Genomic DNA, 20,612 nt, shown 5'->3' on the forward strand with positions numbered 1-20,612 from the left:
AAGGGCTGAATGGCCTACTCTTATTTTCTATGTTTCTATTAAGCTTTTTCTTTTCAAATAGCCACTAATTATTTCGCCTAACTATATGGTACATTTTAGCAGTTACAATAGCCTGTTTATACAGTTAAAACATTTAAATATTCTAATGGTTAAATGAGATGCTCCGCTCCTAATTTGAAAGGTGGAATAACCACATGCATTTTGTTTATCAGAATTAAAATCAATAATTTTTCTATAGGTATGAGAAAAATTGAGGTACTTGGGAAGTCAATTACTCATACAAAATTGATGAACTAATAAAAGATGTCTTAGAAAGCTGCACGGCAGTCTTACCACTTGGGGATCCCCTGTCCTCTGGCTTCTCCACTGCGGGCAGACACCCAGAATCCATCAATGAACCACATTTCATTTTGAATGAACCCCTAATTAAGCCAAATCTCAGCTTTGCTTTCCACAGTCCTATCAAACCTTAGGTTCCACCTTTATATGAAAGGATATCAATGCTGTCAAGCTTCAGCAGGTCACTGCAGTTGTCAACCTCCAAGGACCCCATTGCAGTTGCATTAAACCCCAGGACTGTCCCCTGGTGCTCCTAAAGCACAAAACTGTACCCAAATTAAGGAAAACTCAATCCTCACCCCTAGTATTAGTAAATGCCAGATATTTGCCTCTATTTGGTACATCGTGTCTACGTCATAAGTCACCAATGGCAGTTAAAAGTTTACATAAAAGGTTTGTGCCATAATTATGAATCCATATTGGGATTTCTAATGTAAAAGGTTTTCTGAATTTGGTGCAAAAATACATTTTTTCACTCGCTACACTTACTCCTAGATTTGGGAAATAAGTGACGCATTAACTTGCTAAGCCTGCCATGGCTCAGGCACTTTGATCAACGGCCGAGCTGTCCACAGCCAAATCTGACACTACCATAAAGCTGTACCTTTGCTTCCTTTTCTTGGATGACTGTTTGCTATTCTGACATCATCAAGAGCAAAAACAACCCCAAACTCCTCTTGTGCACAGGTCGTTAAATCTTTTTCTTCCACATCCCTCTTTCTCTCCTCGCGCTCATAATATGAGGAGCTTGTGTCCAAAATTAAAGCCGCATTTTTCCAAATGGATCAACATTGTCCAAATTTTACGGTTGGCAACAAAGGAACAGTGCTCGCCACGCACCTCAAAGTGCTGCCCACAGAGACTTATCTGGCACTAGGCAGTGGATTTCTGCTATCTTTATACATAAAATGAAATCGATTGATACGCAACATCGGGTGATTAGGAGAGCAGTTGCAATGTCAAAACGTTTTTAAAAGTATTATTTGAAAACATCATGCGACTTTTAAAATGTTATTCCAAGAAAATTAAATTGCATGCTTGTAGAGTTTAGTTTTATTGGGTCAGGGTGATTGTTTCGTAGCAATTGGTGGTGGTGGCAGCCTTTTGTCACATGAGACAATGGCTTGTGCTGTGGTGGTTACCTCTCTGTTAAACATCGACAAATGTAGCTCAGGTGGCCCACTCTGCCATGGCAGTCGCTGCCACGTTTGTTGCAGAGGAAGACTCGGCTGAGAAGATGCAAAATTTGCAAGCCTCTGTTTTCTTTGAGACCTCTTCCCTACCAGTGCTGCCTTGCCTCTTCCAATGCCCTCTCAAACAATCAGCCTTCAAGGGTTACATTCACCAGCGACTGTCTCCCAATTGTCAGTGTCAATATCCGCCATATTTCACTTGCAGGTGTTCTTGGAGCAATGAAAAATTGCGGCTTTGATTATGGACTTCCAGGCAGTGGTGACCCAGTGACTAGTTCACCAAACAGAAGGTCTTTGGGTTTATGGCCACAGCAGATGTTGGATTAGCAATGAGTGTATGATGACTGAATTAGTACTTCCAGAACCTCTGAGTTGGTAACCTTGACCTGACAAGAAATGCCGAGGATGAATCTGAGACAATGAAGATGGAATCTGTTCACCCTTTCTTCTGCCTACCTAACATATGTTGACCAGGTCTCCCCACTGTAGAGGAAAGGGCTGAGGAGAGCGCTGGGTGGACCAACTGGTGGTATGGTAGCACAGTGGTTAGCACTGCTGCCTCACAACACCAGCGATCCCGGTTTGATTCCAACCTTGTGTGACTACACGGAGTTTGCACATTCACCCCATGTCTGCATGGGTTTCCTCCGGGTGCTCCGGTTTCCTCCTACAGTCCAAAGATGGGCAGATTAGGTGGATTAGCCATGCTTGGGGCAAAATGGTTGTGAGGTTACAGGGATAGGTGGGGGTGTGGACCTCGGTAGGGTGATCTTTCACAGGGTCGGTGCAGATTCTATGGCCTTCTGCATTGTAGTAATTCTGTGATTCTATGATTTGCGGTTTGGTAACCTCCAAGGTTCCTGTTGTTCCCCTTTCCTTTACTCAGCCTGGATATTGCAGCTGCAGCTTTTGCAATGTGTATGTTGATACAACATCGAGTGGCAGATTGGTGATTGTGGAACCTAGATATGCAAAGCTATCAACATCCTCCAGTATCACAATGTCAGTGCTGATGGTGGTAGTATGGCAACATCCTTGAGCTACATTTGCCTTCCTGATGCTGAAGGTCGGAACAAAGTCTTTGCATGCGTCAGAATGTTCATTTGCCACTGACGATAATAATTATGCCAGTAAAATCTCAGTTCCTCCTGATTAAGCAAGGCTTAAATTTAAAACAGTGGGAATAGTGTTGTCCAAAGTTAGTTTCCATCACATCACTGATTCTGTATTGATTGTATCTGTAAAGACTGCAACAGTGCAACCTATGGAATAGGCAGAGTATTACTGACAGCAACTTCTACATTTACCTGCATTTGCAGACACTACTGTCAGTTTTTTGCAATAAATGGCCTCAAATGCTGAGTTTTGATGTCATTATGACTGCACATTCTGAGCCTAATGTCTTGCTACCATTCCAACCCTCCCGTGACTCCTTATAAATTTGGCTTCTAGTTCACCATGTTGGTATCCCTTAACTGCAGTTCAAAGTTGAAATGTTGTGTGGTTTCAAATGGTGACTTTCTCTTCTGAACTCTCGAAACCTTTCAACAGCGTTGACTGATCTATGCTCCTTTAAAGTTTTCTTTGAAATCCAAGCTTAAGATGATAGCTTTCCCTTGTTCTATTCCTAAATCACAGTACTTGCTTCATTGCCAGTCATGTCTTTTCCTCCTGACTTTCTCACTCTGTCTTTGTTTCCCTCATCCTTCTGACTATCTGACTAACTTTATATTGCTCATGATCATTGCCCATTGTTCTGTCAAGCATTTTAACTTGTCTTCCTACAAGTAAAGAGTCATCTAGGAGTGCTAGTTTGTACAGAGGACTTGCAAGTGTGTATTTCTGCTTCATAGCCCTTCAATCCTAAGGACACAGTGGAATATGATTGTGTTGGTCTTTAAGACAAGTTGGTTTGAGAGTGGCACGGTGGTGCAGTGGTTAGCACTGCTGCCTACGGTGCTGGGTTCGATCCCTGCCCCAAGTCACTGTCTGGGCGGAGTTTACACATTCTCCCTGTGTCTGCATGGGTTTCACCCCCACAACCCAAAGATGTGCAGGTTAGGTGGATTTTCCACACTAAATTGCCGCTTAATTGGAAAAAAAATTACTGGGTACTCTAAATTTATATTTTTAAAAGGGCAGTTTGTTGAACATTACTGAGATTTTGATGAAAAGTTCTGTGTAATTCACTATTTAAATCATTGCTTACCATAGTGAAGGAATAAACTACCAAGTGAAGTTATTGAGGCGACTAGCATAGATGCTTTTAAAAGGAAGATAAATAAATACAAGAAGGAAAAAGGAATGCTGATGGGGTTAAATAAAGTAAGGTAGAAGAAGGAGGTTTGTGTGGAGCAAACTCTAACATAAACCTACTGGGCCAAATTGCAATTTTCTATGCTGTAAAGTTCTATGTAAAAACTAAGATACCAGTTACATTAACTACCTGCAATATCGATTACAGACTTGTAGTTTGTCAGTGGGGTGGTGAACAGAGATACCAGTTTAAAAAGTTGAACAATGAAGTGTCTCTGACACAGGATTTGCATCTTGTGCTGTACAACTAGGCACAATGTGGGATGCAGTCTTCATCTATAACTGGTTCGCTGGGATGGGAAAATCTCACTTGGGGAGAGGACTAGTTGCCCATTACATTAGCTTCATGCTTAATAAATTCTTCATAACGATGTTGATGTTGCCAGTTCAGACTAAATTCCAAGTTTTCCCAACTTGATAATGTCAAAAGTACATACAGTAATGCAAAACAAGTGTGCTGACTGGTGATTAGGTTATGAGCCATAAGGTATTCAATATAATTCGAGCTGGAGCGCTGGTTGTGTAATTTTTTTAAGTTGCAAGTTTAGATTTTACCAAAACTATTGAAAGATATGTAATAGTAATTAACAATCCACCTGCAGCATATTTTTTTAAAATAAAAACATTTTTATCCTATAGCTTCAAAAGAGGGAGCAAGTGACTTGTTCCTATACTCATTTTTCTGTTGTTCAATTAGCTCCAGTAATGTTTGCATTTCTACCAAAAAGCAATTGATCACCATACAGCTCTGACTTAAAATGAGAACGGTTGATGGTTTAAGGTGCAAGGGGGAAGGTTTAGAGGAGATGTCCGAGGCATGTTTTTTTACACTGGGCGTGTGCCTGGAATGTGCTGCCAGGGAAGGTGTGGAAGCAGATGCGATAGTGACATTTAAGAGGCATCTTGACGAATACATGAATAGGATAGGAATAGAGGGATACGGATCCCAGAAGTGCAGAAAGTTTTCGTTTAGACAGGCATCATAATTGGCGCAGGCCTGGAGGGCCAAAGGGCCTGTTACTGTGCTGTACGGTTCTTTGAATGAATTCATAGTCCAACCATGGGGCTTGCTGCAGTGGACGTGGTTATGAAATTGCAACTTTCGGCCTTATTTTTAAAATTATACGTTCAAATGAATTATAGAGCAGCGTTAGATTTTTCCTTGTCCGGTTGTGCATGAACCTGCATTCATAGTTATTTTGAAAACCATCCCATTTTCAGAATGTTTTGCCTACTCACCCGTTTTCACAAGAAACAATATGTTAAATGTATGGTGGATTCGTTCAGAAAGCGACTCGCAGTATGTTATTAGTATACATTTAGTTTGATAAACCAGTTCAAATCCAAATCTGGTATACAAAAACTGTTAACAGTAGGAATGTTGTTCCAATGTCAAATTAGTGATTTAGAAAACAATCATCAAGATTGCCACGGTTATGCTGGTTAAGCTGAAAGTTCTGCTTATGTTCACCATTTGCAACCGAGAGTCAAAGAGCAGATGTCAGCCATTGAATTATTGAGCCACACAACTCGGCAAGAAATCAGTGCAAAAACTTGAATATCCTTAATGTAGGAATGTTTAAAACATTTTTCTTGTGAAAACATGAGTACCTATGTAAAGCATTTGAAAATGGAAAGGCTTCAAAATGGCTATGAATGTGACTTAATCCACAGCTGGGCAGCGGGGCCGGAAATTAATTCTTTTTTCAAAAATATTTTTATTCTCCTTTTTCACATTTTCTCTTGCATTTACACCATCAACAATAAACAATAATCGGCAACAGATATGTCAATCCCCATAACAGTAACAATGCTCCCATAGTCCCACCAATCCCCAAACAGCAGCCCACATGTTTACATAAACAAATGACAAAAAGGAATCAGGGATTACCCATGGTCACCCTTAATATACACAGCCCCTCCCCCCCACCCCCAACTAATGTTCGATGTTATCCAGTTCTTGAAAGTGCATAATAAATAGTGCCCAAGACTTGTAGAACCCCTCCGAGCTTCCCCTCAGTTCGAACTTAACCTTCTCACGGGTCAAGTATTCCAACAAGTCCCCCCCCGCCACGCCAGGGCACTGGGTGGAGAGGCTGCTCTCCATCCCAGCAGGATCCGCCTTCGGGCGATCAACAAGGCGAAGGCTGATATCTGCCTCCGCACCCGTTTCCAACCCTGGTCCGACACCCCGAATATGGCCTCCCGGGGACCCGGGTCCAGTTTCACACGCACCACGTCGGAAATTACCCTAAACACCTCCTTCCAGTACTCCCCTAGCTTTGGACAGGACCAAAACATATGAATGTGATTAGCGCGCCCCCCCCCCCCCCCCCCCCCCGCAACACTCACACACATCCTCTACTCCTTCAAAAAATCGGTTCATCCTTGCCCTCGTGAGGTGCGCTCTGTACCTTCAGCTGTATCAGCCCCAACCTCACACATAAATTAATTCTTTAAGAGGAAGTTTTCTCTTTGCCTGTAAGCATAAGATGAAGGAGCAGAAGTAGACCATCTGGCCTACCAAGTCTGCTCCATCATTCAAAAGACCATGATTGATCTGATATGATAACTCCTGGTTCACTACCATAAACATTTCCATGTAATAAATTTAGCTTTTGATGGCAACACCCATTTAAACCACCGTTAAGCAAATTAATATTCAAGCTACTCAATGGATTTTCTGATTGTGCAGTAGAACTGAATTTAATTAACTTTGGCATTCATTCTTCAGCAAACACATCTCCACGCCCTGTTTCTGGCATGGAACGGGAGCGGAAAGTGAGCATGAGGTTACATCGTGGTGCTCCTGTTAATGTTTCCTCAACAGATTTAACCGGACGTCAGGACACGTCACGAATGTCAACGTCACAGGTAAGGTCAGCTCAAATCAGTAAATTACACATGGTGGTTTTCCTAAACTTGATGCAAAATAGAGAATTTTAGTAATGGTTCTGACGGTGTTAAACAACCTTTTGACCTACTCGATGCAAAATTTGAAAACTAGAACTGATATGGTTAAAGGTACCAGGAACCTGTCCAGTTGTCGTTTTTTAAAACTCAACTAGTTCTCTGATGTCCTTTTAGGGAAGGAAATCTGCCATCTTTTCCTGGTCTGACCCTATACTTGATGGCAATCCCTCAGCAATATTGTTGGGCGGGATTCTCCGGCTGCTTTTGGCCAGCAACCGGAGAATCCCACCTGAGGTCAATGGATTTCTCCATTGTCGGCGTTCCTGCGGCGGGCAGGGTGGAAGAATCCAGCCTGTTGTCTCTTAACTACCCTTTGAAAAAGCTTAGCAAGACACTCATTGTGCAGGGCAACTAGGGATGAGTAATAACTGATAGCCTTGCCAGGGATGCCTACATTCGAATTGAGTAGAGTTGAATGAAACTCCATATAGAGACTTTGATCTATTTCTTTTTTCCTTCGTTCCAACAGTTTCTGTTTCTCTCCTTCCCACCCCCCAATTCCCAAGGTGGTAATGGCTCACAGGGGCCTGTAGTTTCATTGGATATAAAAGACTTATATTACCATTATCAGGTTGTTTAGTGAGAAACGGTAATAAGCTTATCATAGTTAAGCCAACATCCACCATCCCATGTTTCCATTTACTTGGATGAAAGTAATTTAGGGCAGTGACCAGATGGGAAAAACCGGCAGAAACTAAATCAATGGGAAAGGGATGCTGAAGCTTTAGCATGATGCTTGCAATACACCATTTAATTCCAGTTATATTAGTGCTTTATTTTTATTATTCATCCTCTCTAGTAACCATCAATCTTTGAACAATATTTTATAAAGGTGTATTTATGCACACAATTCAACATGTGTTGGGGCTAGATTTTTAAAAGGTGACTATTTCATTGATTCCACAATGAGTAATGGAAATTGTATCCCGATGATTCCAGCCTCCAGCTTGACTGTACTATTAGACCAAAATTAAATATTTGTCCTGCAATCAATCAGTTGTGTTGCTTGTTATTTTTCGAGGAAATGCACACTCCCTGTTTATAAATTCCTCTTCTAAACTTTCAGCTGAAGTATGAATTTTGTCCTGTAAATATTGATCTCCCATGACTGGGCAAGTTCCAGCAGACCATTTTTAAACAAGTTTTTGTTCAAAAAAATTAAAAGATCTGGCAGGTAGTGTAGTAATGCATTGTGAAGCATTTATCAAAGCAACAGAAAGGTTGTGGCATATTGGCCTCGATTCACCTTTCCAGTGCAATTATTGGAGGGTTGTCCAGCCTTTTTGGGTGAGAGGTCACATTTCCAATTTTTTTCTCACGCCAGGGGCCATTGAGCAATTTTGGCAGGATAAGGCTTGGCACAACATTAAATATGAAGTTCAAACAAAAATGTCAGACCAACGGCTTGATTTTCTTTTTTAAAGAGTAACTAATAGACCTGTATAAAGTGCCAAGCAACAGAGCGAACCAAAAAGATCTTTTGATGCCTTTTTGCTTAAGAACTAGAGATACGGCCTAGACCTCAACTCCTGGTCATCGGGTAAGAGGTGGGAGCTGGTGCCAGCCTAGTATTTGGGTTTAACTAATCTTGCATTCATCTGTGGTGGCGCGCACACTGCAGACCTCTGGAAAACTGATACAGTAGTTGGAAGTGGATTGCTGGGTTTTCCTCGTCCTGTTTTGTGGATAAGCTTTTGGGGAGGGAGGAAGTGGAGACAGGTGTGGGTTTGTGTCCTGCTAACTCGTAATCTCTCTCTCAAACGCGCAGGCTCACTTCCTCCCAACCTCCATCGTGCTGACTCGCTTCCACCCTCCCTCGTCCTCTCACCTCTGACCTAGGCCCAGGATTGTGGGCCTTTTGCATTTGAGAAGGATTTGGGACTGCTGTGGAGATGCTGCAGCAGTCTCTCACACACGCTCGCTTCCTCCCTCCCACTGTCGCACAGGTTCACTTCCTCCCACCCTCCGTCGTGCCGGCTAGCTCTCGCCCTCCCTCGCCCTCTCACCTCTGACGTAGGCCTGTTTTGCATTTGAGGAGGATTCCGGACTGCTGTGGAGATGCCGCAACAAGTTTCCTCACTTTGCCCTGTTGAAGACTTCAGCTGCCCTGGGAGGGTGCTGTTGCTGGTATGATGCCATTCCTTCTGGCCTCCCCGTCCGCTCCACCGCCTTGATCCTACTCTAGGGGACCGGTGCCTGTGCAAGAACGCAAGAGAGAAAAAGCGTAACTAAAGGCAGAGAGCGCACATGCTGTGAAAACAAAAGAGAAGCCACTTGTCTTCACTCTGCTCACTGATGGGCCTATCTCCAGTAAACATGGAAAAGAAACAGCTGGTGATTGGTGGTGTAGCTTGTTGCAGAATCTTTTATTGAATTTACCTGAATTTTGAACAGTGAGTCCACAGGCTGGATCCAGAGGCATGGCAGGGTGAATTGCTGGACAAGCCTGATCTATCGTGTTCCTTAATCGTTAATTACATGTTTTCATTGTGAATGAGGAAACTTAAGCCAAGTTAATGTATGTGATCTGTCAAATGTTGAAGAGCAACAATTAGTTTTAAGTTGTGTGTAAGTGGATGCCAGTTGCTGGAATTCCCTTGTGTGGAGCTTTTAAGCTTTTAACCTTAATTTATAAGGTATGTATTTCATCATTTTGAACTCATTTTTTTTCTCAAGGTCCTACATTTCAACAATACCTATCCTTCAATCATGTACTAGCAGTAAAAGTTTATTGGAAGTATTTAGTAACTAGAGTTAAAAAGAACGGATTGAGGAGTGACTAACTGATACACTTGTGTATCAGATCCATATTTCACTCTCACCAGCACTTGAGTTTTCAGAATTCCATACTTTTGAAATGTGCCCATATTCAATACTTAGTCACTCGGTCCAAGTAGTTTGAGAATATACAAATAACAGTTTAGATGCAAGTGTTCACAGTCGTCAATGGCGAAATAATAAGCCAATCAGAGAAGAATATTCTTTTGGTGAACTGTTGGATAAAGGGTGGGCAGCAAGTGCTGACCTTGCCAGTGACGCCCACATCCCATGAAAGAATAAATAATTAAAAATATATAAATAAATTTCAACCCAAAGATGTTGTTGTTTACATATTAATAAGGCAGTAGTAGGTTGATGGTTGTGTATGCAGCGTAATGATCAAGGGAAGTTGGCTTATCTGCGTAGGAAATTTCTTGAATCATTCCTTCAGTTCTTTTTCTACATGTACTCCCCTTACAACTCAAACTCCTTTTAAAGAGGAAGCAGTTAAACATGCATGTCAAGTATAAGGAAAAAATTAACTACTAGTGTCAAATGTTTCATTCCTCCAAAGCCCACATCATTAATCTCAAGCACAGACATGATTTTGAAAATTAAGCTAACACGGATAATGAGTATGTTGAAATATTTTTCCGTGGAACACCTGGCGGGAGGGAAACCTGGGCTACAAATGGATTAACTGTAGAGCATCCTAACAATTTTTATAGCCCATATAAAAAGTAAAGTCCCAATAGTCCCAGATGACCATAGGCTGTTTTCCCCTTTTTGAGGGGGGAGCTGACTGATGGTGATTTAACTCGAGGATCATCACATCTCCGGTGAGGGGCAAAATTGAGATTGTGGGGCCTTTATGCATAACCTCAGCTGATACAGGAATTGAACCTGCGCTGTTGGCCTTGTTCTGCATCACAAACCAGTAGTCCAGCCAACTGAGCTAACCTGGCCCCCAGTTTATATATCCCATATACATACAGCAGCGATACAAGAGCGTCAATGGATTTAAAATATTGTTAGACTGAATTGTACAGCTTCCGTCGAAAGGTACTGTGTGTTTTGTTTTAAAGTTTCAGGATGTCTCTTACAATGTACTTACAAATGGGGAAATAATTTATGGCAAGAAATTGTTTAATACTCTCTCTTAGTGCCTTTGGGCAGAAGACTACTAAATGTTACCAATTCTCCCAACATGGAAAACCGAGAGAGGCGGGGTGGGAAAATAAACATTTCAAATATAGTTTGTCCTTGCAAGTTTGAGTGAAAGTAAATAGAAATTGTGTATCATCTGGTTTTCCTTTGCAGATGCTCCTCGATGAATTACGGTGGAGATTGTGAGGATGAATTCCTGGTAATTTCAAAAATGAGGGATTGTAGCCCAAAAGTGGTCATTCAAATTGAAATAATCCACACCTACCCTGGATTTATCATTTGTAGTATAATGCATGTCACACCTTCCTAGTAATTAGAATTTTCAGACAATTGCTTATTTGTATATAGATAATGCTCAATTGTTCTTTTTTCAAGGAAACCTGTTAAAAGAACAAGCCTAGAAAATACTTCTGTTAACTGTAAACTTTAATATAAAGGCTTGCGTATTTGAAAATAATGTTAGTTCCAAAAATAATCTTATGCTAAGGCCTTCCTTCCCTGAAGAACACAGCTTTCTTACTTTCCTCCCCACCTGTTTACAGGTTACTGTTGTGGAGAAGCTTTACTGTACACTTGAACCCTGTAAAACAACTCCTATTTTCACCTTGCAGTGTCTGGATTATTTTGATGAAAATAGAAAAGTTGCATTGTAAAAGTTTGCATTAGCTGAGCTGGTTTGGCTTGTGGTATGACTGTAGCGTGCTGTATGTGTCGCACGCACAGGCTGGTGATCTGTGCTTTAGTAACAATCGTATTTGCTTGCAGCATCACCAGATACAACCCGTTTTGCAAATGTGTGTGAAAGTTGCACATAATTCAGCAAAAATTAGAGCACTTTGTACATGGCTGCAAATGGTATTAGCTTACCTTGTCCGCTTAGGGTAGAGATTCACTTGCTTTCTGTTTACTTGGTTTCAGTGTTTGGAAGTATTTTTGAAGGCACTTATGAGGGACTTAACCAAATTGAAATGAACTGTCTCCATTTTGTAGGTCTATTTATTACACCCAACAGTTTTGCCATAGTTCTTTCAGCATGCCAGAGCTCAAGTATTAAACTTCAATATGGTTGAAAATCATTACGGCAGAAATTATGTAACTACTTTTATCAGATAATATTGCTGCTTGGGAATGTTGTTGAAATAATTTCATAAAAACCATGGTACCAGTATAACCTGACTGTTTTTGCTCCATACTTTCATAAAATTGAAGGCAGACTCTTTAGAATATAGGTCCTGCATACTTCCTGAAACAATATATTTATTATCCAACAACTTGAGGTAACCCTATGATTCTACATTGTTTTATATATTGAACTTCATTGTTCGACTTTGCAACTGGACAGTTTGTATCCTTCATACTGCCTTCACTGTTGAAATCCACATGATAATGCAGTTTTGCTCAAAATTGATGTCATTTAAAGATGTTTAGTTACCACTGTAGTTCTGTAATAGTCTTGATTCTGTTAGGTCTCCAAAGCCTACTACCACAACTAATTGATGCATTTTATTCCTTTTTTTAGTTTTTTGTTATAGGATCCTTTTCTTTAATTTCCTCCCATTAATGCAAAATTTCCAGACATTAAGCAACACTGATTTATATGAACCACCTATTCAAGGTGTTCTGGGCGACTCCTCGTCCTGTAATGTACAACAGCACAATTTGCTTTTATGTAGTTCCTTTAATGTAGTAAAGATTCCAAGGCACTAGAAGGAATGTAAAGAATTGCCATCAAACCAAAGAAGGAATCGTTAACAGGTGGCAAAAGCTTGATCAAAGAGGTAGGTTTTTAGGACTGTTCTAAAGTAGCAGAGAGAGATGGATGGGGATTAAGGAGGGCAATTCCAGAGTTTGGGGCCAGCACAAGTGAAAATGATGAGGCTCCAATGACTTTTGAGTCCTTGGAGGAGAAAGTAAGGTGAGGCCATGGCAGGATTTAAACACTAGGATGAGAATTTTAAATTTGAACCATTGGTGGGCTAGGCACTAACGTAGATTAGCTGGTACAGGGGTGAGAAGGGAAGGACACAATGCTTGAATATGGACAGCAGAATTATGGGTGAGCTCTGTGTTGGAGCTTGGACAGTGGGAGACCATTGTTCTGGTTAAGATTTGAATATCAGCACCAGTTGATCCAAACTCTGCTAACCTTTGCTGTACTGCCAGATGCATAGTGCATTTTCAGTCAATTCTAGTTCATGGGGGAGTGAAAAGGTTCACAGCAGATTGGTGCTGTCGGAAGCTAATGTGGCCTTGGTGTACAATTGGATCAAGGTGCTGTGACGGAGTTTATAAAATACCAGCACAGTCATTTGAAAGAAGTTGTGGAATCTTGCTTGAGAATGAAATGGATGTTGAAATGTATATTTGATGTGCATTGCACCCATAAGTGGAAAATGCACACAGCTTTTGAATATCCACTGATACCAATGAGATGACCAGAGAAGGTGCTCTTGAAGTTACCGGTTTTATTTAGTATGTGAAAGCAATAAAGCTCTGAAATTTCAGCCCTGTGTTCATACTTAGAATGATTCTGTTACCACTGCTCAGGTGTACTCTCAGGTGCTGACTGAACAAATGATTTGAATCTATATAGATGACAGCTTGCACTTTAGGCATGAAGCAGGTTGTCCAAATTCTTGCTGACCTACTGGTTCATCGAAGTGCAGACGATAAGATGGAGCCTGTATCCCTTTAAATTCTGGATAGTGTGTAATTTCAAGCTCTTTATTATGTCCAACTTGCTAATTTAGCTGTATAGATAATTACTGGAGTTTCACAACTCATTGTTAACCATGGTTTTTTTATGTGGGTAGTGGCACAGATTACAAATGGCTGTCTTTTCCCCCACCTCAGAATAGCCTCCCTTTCGAGCATGGCATGTAGCTGGTCCACACGCACTGAAGGCAGCACTGGGTGAGTTTATCTCAGTCCCATCTCATTGAAGTAGAAAAGATCAAGGATGGTAGGGTTTAAAGCACATTGTGTAGGGATCAAATGTCTAATAAAGTGCCATGAAATTCCCACAAATAATAGCACTCCACATGGCTGATCCTTCTCATGATTCCTTTAATTTAAGGTAGATAGTGTTGCCTCAGCCTTTGTGTAGACCTAGATATACAGATATAATTATAAAGAAGACTAATGCTTTGTTCATACTCAGCTTGTGTACTACATTCCACCCCGTACAGTTGGATCATTAAATTTACATTCACCGTGTATAAGGAAGGAGGACAGCACTGATTATATTGGAGTCTTCAGCTCCTTTTGCAGTGAAACTGTATGTTAAATATTGGTTCCAAAGTTACAGTGGCTGCAAAAATGAAACCCCTCAAAGGAAATTCAGAACTGCCGCTTGATATTTATGGACTTGTGTAAACAGTCTATTTCAACACTATTTCCCAAATATACTGCAAAACATGTCAAACTTTGTAAGATATAAGACAACCTTTCCTCATGAGAAAACTCTCCCAATCCAGGTATTAGTCTGGTAAACTTCCGAATTGCTTCCAACACATTTACATCCTTAAATAAAGTGGCCAGTACTGTACACGGTACCAGATGTGGTCTCACTACTGCCCTGTACAACTGAAGCATAGCCTCCCTTCTTTTGTATTCAAATCCCCTCTCAATAAATGATAAATGCAAGAGTGGTCAAACATGACCTGTTTTGTAATGAATTCTCAATTAGATTCAGCACATGATGATTTGGAATACTGTGAACTTATGTTATCCAGCTAAGAGTGTAACCTATGCAATTGTACTAGTGTGGATGCAATATCGTTGCATCAGTATGAAAGCAATATAAATTCCTGGGTATTCAGATTAATAATATGAATGCATATATAAAACTTTGGGGGTGAGGGAATAGGGCAAGATGCTGCTTCATTTTTTACATTACAGGTCTGTGTTTAAGGAAAAACCCTCAGCATGGATATTGAAAGGTAGTTCAACATTTCCATGCTAACAGTGGAGGATCAGGTGTATATTTGTTCTTCTATTGCCTGGTGCTTTTCCCCAATCACTTGTTGCATCGTGTTATCCTGCTTGTAATCTCTGCACCCCAAACCTGAGATGCAATCCCAGCTTGGAACCTTGGATTGCATTTTCCATTGCATTTGTGTTAGTATAGGCCATGTCTGCAGTGATACTTGATCGTTGTAAATTTTGCTTTGATCTCCATTTAATCTGCTTGTGAAATCTTGTTGCACGGTTTCAGGCTTTGATAATATTACTGTCAACACTTTCTGCATGGGGGGGCGGGGGTTGCTGTGTTATAACATTTTTGCTTTGAAAAGGAAATTGGAAGGAGGATATATGCCATTTAAACGATTATTTAATATTTAAATGGCTTGTTCCTGTGCAACCATTTGAATAAATAAATGAATAGATCTTTAGCATACTGTTCTGATCGATATTTAACGACATGAAAGAAATTAAAATAAAAGAAGGGATAAGGGCAGCTGGTAGTGTGGTGGTGCCTACCTAGCCGCATGGAGCAATGTGCAACGCTGCATTTCATCTTTGGGCTGTTAATTTTTACCCCAAATTATCAAGATTTTCACTATGAATTGCCATTGGGGGCTGTACAACAAAAACAACTTTTATCTATTTAACTGATGGGGGAACTACCTTCTATCCAGCCACATTGGTTTTGTTCCTCAACTCGAGACCAGATGCAGACATGATTCTTCTTTCATCGGTTTATTCAAGCATGAGCCATATCCACAAGATGGTGTACGGACTCCTCAAACAATACATTACAAGTCTTGTACTGTTGCATTATATCAGTTATTTGTATATACCAATTAAAGATGGACACTAAATGTACCATTATCTTCAACTTATTACAATTAGGTTCTCTATCTTCGTGATTATATTTAACCAATTACAGCATCTATATGTTTGTCTAATTACAATATTCAATCACAAATAAGCACTGCTGCATACTTATGCTATCAGCAAACTCACATCTGTGGTTCTTGACTGTTATCTGAACCGCCTAGTGGATTATCAAAGTTCCCATTTTCCTGTCCCATCACCGTGTTTGTGCAGCCCATCTGCAACTGTGGGGACATCATAGAAACATCCCAACCATTTCCCAGGGGAAATCTGCATTCAATGATTTTAACCCCTTCAGTGACTAAGTGAAAATCTTTATCAGCGCTGCTCTCTTTATTTGTTTGTTCTTTAAATCATATTGTCACCCCTCATTATATTGCTGGCTGTGCATAAGGGGGTGTGTATATCAGCCATTTCAGTTACAGGTTACCTGCTGTAAATTAGTACGGGGTTGTGGTTAGAATCGTAGTTATTAAATGCACCAGTGAGACTAGGGCCACATTTGGATTTAGGTGATTCCAAATCTCTTGTTTACATACTGAAGAAACCAAAAAAACGTTAATGAAGGTTTGGTACTGCTGAATAAACTAAATTATTTGATCACCATTTTGCAATATGGGGAAGTGAATAAGTCGAGCTTAATATTTCACCTCTGGTTCTCTAAATTAGCATATTGATGAAGTGTGCGACCACAGCATTACCTTAATTTTTGTTGAGGTGACTGGAAGTTTTGGCTATTCATTGCATTGTTATGGTTGTCACAAATGCATACTGTAGAAACTGTAAATGATTATCAACGATTTTCATCAAAGATAACCTTTTTGTCAGCGGTAAAATGGAAAGTGTCTGTATTGTCATGCTTCCAGACTGAATGTCAATAGGTAGTCTGTTAATGGTTTTGCTTCGATACATTTAGATGCATACCTGGACATCTGAAAACTCTGAAGTTTACTACATCTCAAGCTAGAGTAATTACAGGGTTGAGAATAAATTGTCTTAAAGAGGTGAATATTTAATAAACTTGGAGAATTTGTACTTCATCCGTTTGGGGAATAGTTTTGATCTTGTATTTAAATTCTTTTTGCTGTGTTGTGCTAAAGGCAGCATTTTCTTCAGTGACATTTAAAAAATCATAACCTCAAAAACTTACCCACTTTAAATTTTAAAAACTGGGCTTTCAATTTAAAGGAAATATATTTAGTTAATATTTCAAGTCAATTTAAATTTGAAATGGTCCAAATCCATTTCCGAGAGTGTATTTGGGGTCTGGTCCGTTGTGACCAGCTTCATCGGTTCTTATTCTCCAGTTGTAAATGTTTGTAGACCCATGCAGTGAATGACCTTACTAGATAACTTTGGCAGTATGACCTCATCCTTTAGAAAGTACCCTTCAGTGAGAGGCAGGAGAGAATCTGGAATGAGGATTTTCTGTTCAAAGTTGTTCACTCAAGCTTTTCCTTTCAGAAATTTAATTTCTCTAAAACCAAATTATATCTGTTCAGTTAATGACCTTGGCTTTGAGCAAATCACAAGGGTGTTATTTAGAACTGTCTCCTGTTTGAAGGGAAGAGGTCTAATGGGACACATCTTTCAGCTGTTTCTAAGGGTTTATTTATGTACTTTTGAAAATGCGTGCTGTTGACCACTTCTTAGAAATTGAGGTGGTTTCTGCATTTTGTCATATCAAATGTTCTCAGACCAGGTTACGCAGTGGGTAAAATGCAAATTGCAGTTTCCACTACCAGTCCCAGCAGATGCCTTGATCCCTGCTTTAATAGCACCCCGCTGCATTTAATACCGAATTTCTGTTGCTTTTACACCAGCATCTCTGTGGTTTCTGAATTTGAAAACGATGACAAATAATTTCAACAGGTGGCCTGTTAACGGTTTTGCTCTGATCCACATTATGCAGGATTATCGGAGGGTAATTTTTTGTTTTGACTGTTGCCCACTAAGAACTGGATTCTGGTGCCTCAGCTCAGCTCACTTAAAAACCATATAGCAGATAGTAAAGAAAACATCATTCCGTCAGTCAGATCCGGATTCACACAGTTCATAAGTGAAGAAGTGATAGAAGCTCACTACTATCCAGTCCCCAATTTCCTTCATTGTTTTTTTTCTTAAGATTGAATATCCGAACTATAACTGCTTTGAACATGAATTGGTAGAAAGTATTAAGCCAATAGCTTTTTGAGCTGTAACCCACTTAATGCAGCTTTCTTGTGTTTGCATTTGTAATCCACATTTCCTAACAATGTATGTCAAGTGGTTAGACGCTAACATTGTGAGCTGGTAGGAAATTAATTCACTTTTTGTTTACTTTGGACAGATCCCAGCCCGGGTGACTTCCAGCGGCATCCATTCCGCTGTTCCTCGATGAAAATGACTCACCATGGAGGGCGGACAATGCATGGCTGATGTCCCATTCTAACCTTGAAACACGTGACCCCCTACAAAGCAAACCAATGAAATGAAGCTCTCGATGCCTTTAACTAAAATGCGGAAAGAAAACATTTTTAAAAGTTTTCTTTAAGAACGCCTTCGCAAGGAGATCTTATGTCTGACTGCAGTGTAAAATACAAGTTAAAAGATTGCGCCCACTGCTTCAGTAGCAGCGGCTCTAAAGACAGTTTACAGAATTGACCGCACATAGAATAGATATCACCATCCCTTCTTCCATGATTGGCATTATGTAGCCTTTTATTACTCTACAACTGTAGATCTTTACCCAGTTTAAATATTTTGTATCAGCCTGCTAAAATTGAAAGCGGCATTGTGTAGATAAGTAGAATGTTGTCCTGCTTTTACGTATGTGACGTTCTTATAGGTTTGAGAATCTGAAATGGAGATTGACTGACTTGAAAAATCCTGTAACTCATAGGGTTGGCAATGAGTGTTTGATAGGGTTGGCAATGAGTGTTTGTGAATTTAAAAGCAGCTGATTTTATTTAAAGCTTTCTCCAGTCTTTTGTATTAAACTTGAGTTTGAAAATGTTCCCTTTTTTTGGTAGCACACTGTATCAATCAATGTTTTTGTTTTTTATTATCTAGGTTGTTTGCGCACTTTTAACTTCCACATTTTATTTTTTTAAATCATAATTAAACTGATCATTGGTGCCAGTAAGCCATTTTCTGTCCTGTGGAAGAGGCTGTGACCACACCCAGCAGGAGCAATGTGGAGTAAAGTGGGAGCACCGAGGTCCAGCAGAAAATGTGACCTTAAAAATCAAAATGTGGAAGAATAAAGTAAAAAATAATGGTCAAGCTGTGTTTTGGTGGCAGTTATTTTTAAAACTAGAGTGTCTGATTAGTGTTGGTACCGAGTTTACTCTTGGGGTTCCCCAGCCTCAGGATCTATAGCATCTCCATTAATCACTTGTGTGTAGAGAGAGCTTTTTAAACAAAAAGCTGTGAAGGACTTGTACAGTAATAATGTGAATTCTGCCATTAGCTTATAGGGGCTGATGAATCTAAACATTCCAATGCGCATGCTTCAAAACATACTACTTTGTTTTTAAAACGTTTACATGTGGCGCTCGTGAATCCAGCTTGAAGGTTTTTTAAAGCTAACTAGGATACAGCTAGAAATGGAGAATCATAATATGGTTGCTATATACAGCTTCCAGGTAGCACATCGAGGGGCAGGAAGAACTAGATGCGTGTGTGTTTCATTCAAGGCACACGTTATATCTTTTTTTGTATCAGCCACACTTGCATTTCTCATCAGCTTCCTGGGAGGTAGCATGAAAGGATATCTGGCTAAATGCCAGAAATGCCTGACTGTTGATGCATGCGCACTGACATGTTAAACAGGAACACCGCGAGAACTGCCGTTTACTGCATTAAGATTCTTCCCTTCATTTCAATAGTCCTGTGGGGGGGGTTTTGTTGTAAATGTTTGTGGTCAATTTAATGTTTGTAGGAAGAAACCTGGAAGATCAATGTTTCCTTCTTACAATCGATTTGTCAACTGGTGGTGCCTCCAAGATATCGGACTCAATTTTTCTTTCAAACAAATGAACCACCTTGATCTTGGGTGGCTGATTTACCCCTCTGTAGAATGTCTGTGTATATCCTGTGTAATGGTACCATAATACCTATTTGTATTGCAGCTGTATTTGTGTACTTCAAAAATGTAAATAAATTAATGATGACTTGTACCAGGTTCTCTGTATTACACTCCAATTCAAAGTTGGGGCATCTTTGTAATTAAAGCTTTGGATAACGTCTTAACTTTTGCTTGTTTGTGTTTACAGTCTTGTAAAATTGGCAGTCACTTGTTCTGTTGCAGTTTGGAAACCAATGGGAGTGTGTGCCCGATAACCCCCTTCCACAAGATTTGTCCAGTTTTTTAAAAATATATTTTATTAAAGCTTTCAAACACAATTTCCTCCCTTACAAACCAAAGAAATAAAAATAAAAGTAACATGATAACTGCAATATAACATTGTGTAACTAACATGGTAAACTAACCAAATAACACAAAGTAATACTCACCCCCCTCTCCCCCTCCAAAAACCCAAACGATTTACCCCCCTCCCCCTGGGTTGCTGCTGCTGGTCATCTATCTTCCCTCTAACGTTCCGCTAGGTAGTCGAGGAACGGTTGCCACCGCCTGGTGAACCCTTGAGCCGATCCTCTCAGCTCAAACTTCATCTGCTCCAGTTTTATGAACCCCGCCATATTGTTTATCCAGGCCTCCAGTCCGGGGGGGTTTCGCTTCCTTCCACATGAGTAAAATCCTACGCCGGGCTACTAGGGACGCAAAGGCCACGACATCGGCCTCTTTCGCCTCCTGCACTCCCGGCTCATCCGCAACTCCAAATATAGCTAACCCCCAGCCTGGCTTGACCCGGACCTTCACCACCTTCGAGATCACTCCCGTCACTCCCCTCCAATACCCCTCCAGTGCCGGACACAACCAAAACATGTGTGGTTCGCCGGGCTTCCCCCGCACCTCCCACACTTGTCCTCCACTCCGAAGAACCTGCTCAACCTTGCTCCCGTTATGTGTGCTCTATGCAG

At 40.5% G+C, this 20,612-nt stretch overlaps 1 protein-coding gene across 2 annotated transcripts in view; it reads left to right on the top strand.

Annotated features, from left to right (window-relative positions):
- Positions 1-19,820, top strand: part of LOC140395512 (casein kinase I) — a 65,233-nt gene extending 45,413 nt beyond the window's left edge. Inside the window, exons 8-10 of one of the 2 annotated variants that reach the window (XM_072483403.1) lie at positions 6,583-6,722; positions 13,602-13,661; positions 17,917-19,820. In XM_072483403.1, coding sequence (XP_072339504.1) covers positions 6,583-6,722; positions 13,602-13,631 — 170 coding nt within the window. In that variant the 3' untranslated portion in view covers positions 13,632-13,661; positions 17,917-19,820. The remainder of the gene's footprint in view (positions 1-6,582; positions 6,723-13,601; positions 13,662-17,916) is intronic. The other variant, XM_072483402.1, reaches the window with a different exon arrangement.
- The last annotated feature ends 792 nt before the right edge of the window (positions 19,821-20,612 follow it).

The sequence above is a fragment of the Scyliorhinus torazame genome, chromosome 18 (genome assembly GCF_047496885.1).
Source record: "Scyliorhinus torazame isolate Kashiwa2021f chromosome 18, sScyTor2.1, whole genome shotgun sequence".
NCBI lineage: Eukaryota > Metazoa > Chordata > Chondrichthyes > Carcharhiniformes > Scyliorhinidae > Scyliorhinus > Scyliorhinus torazame.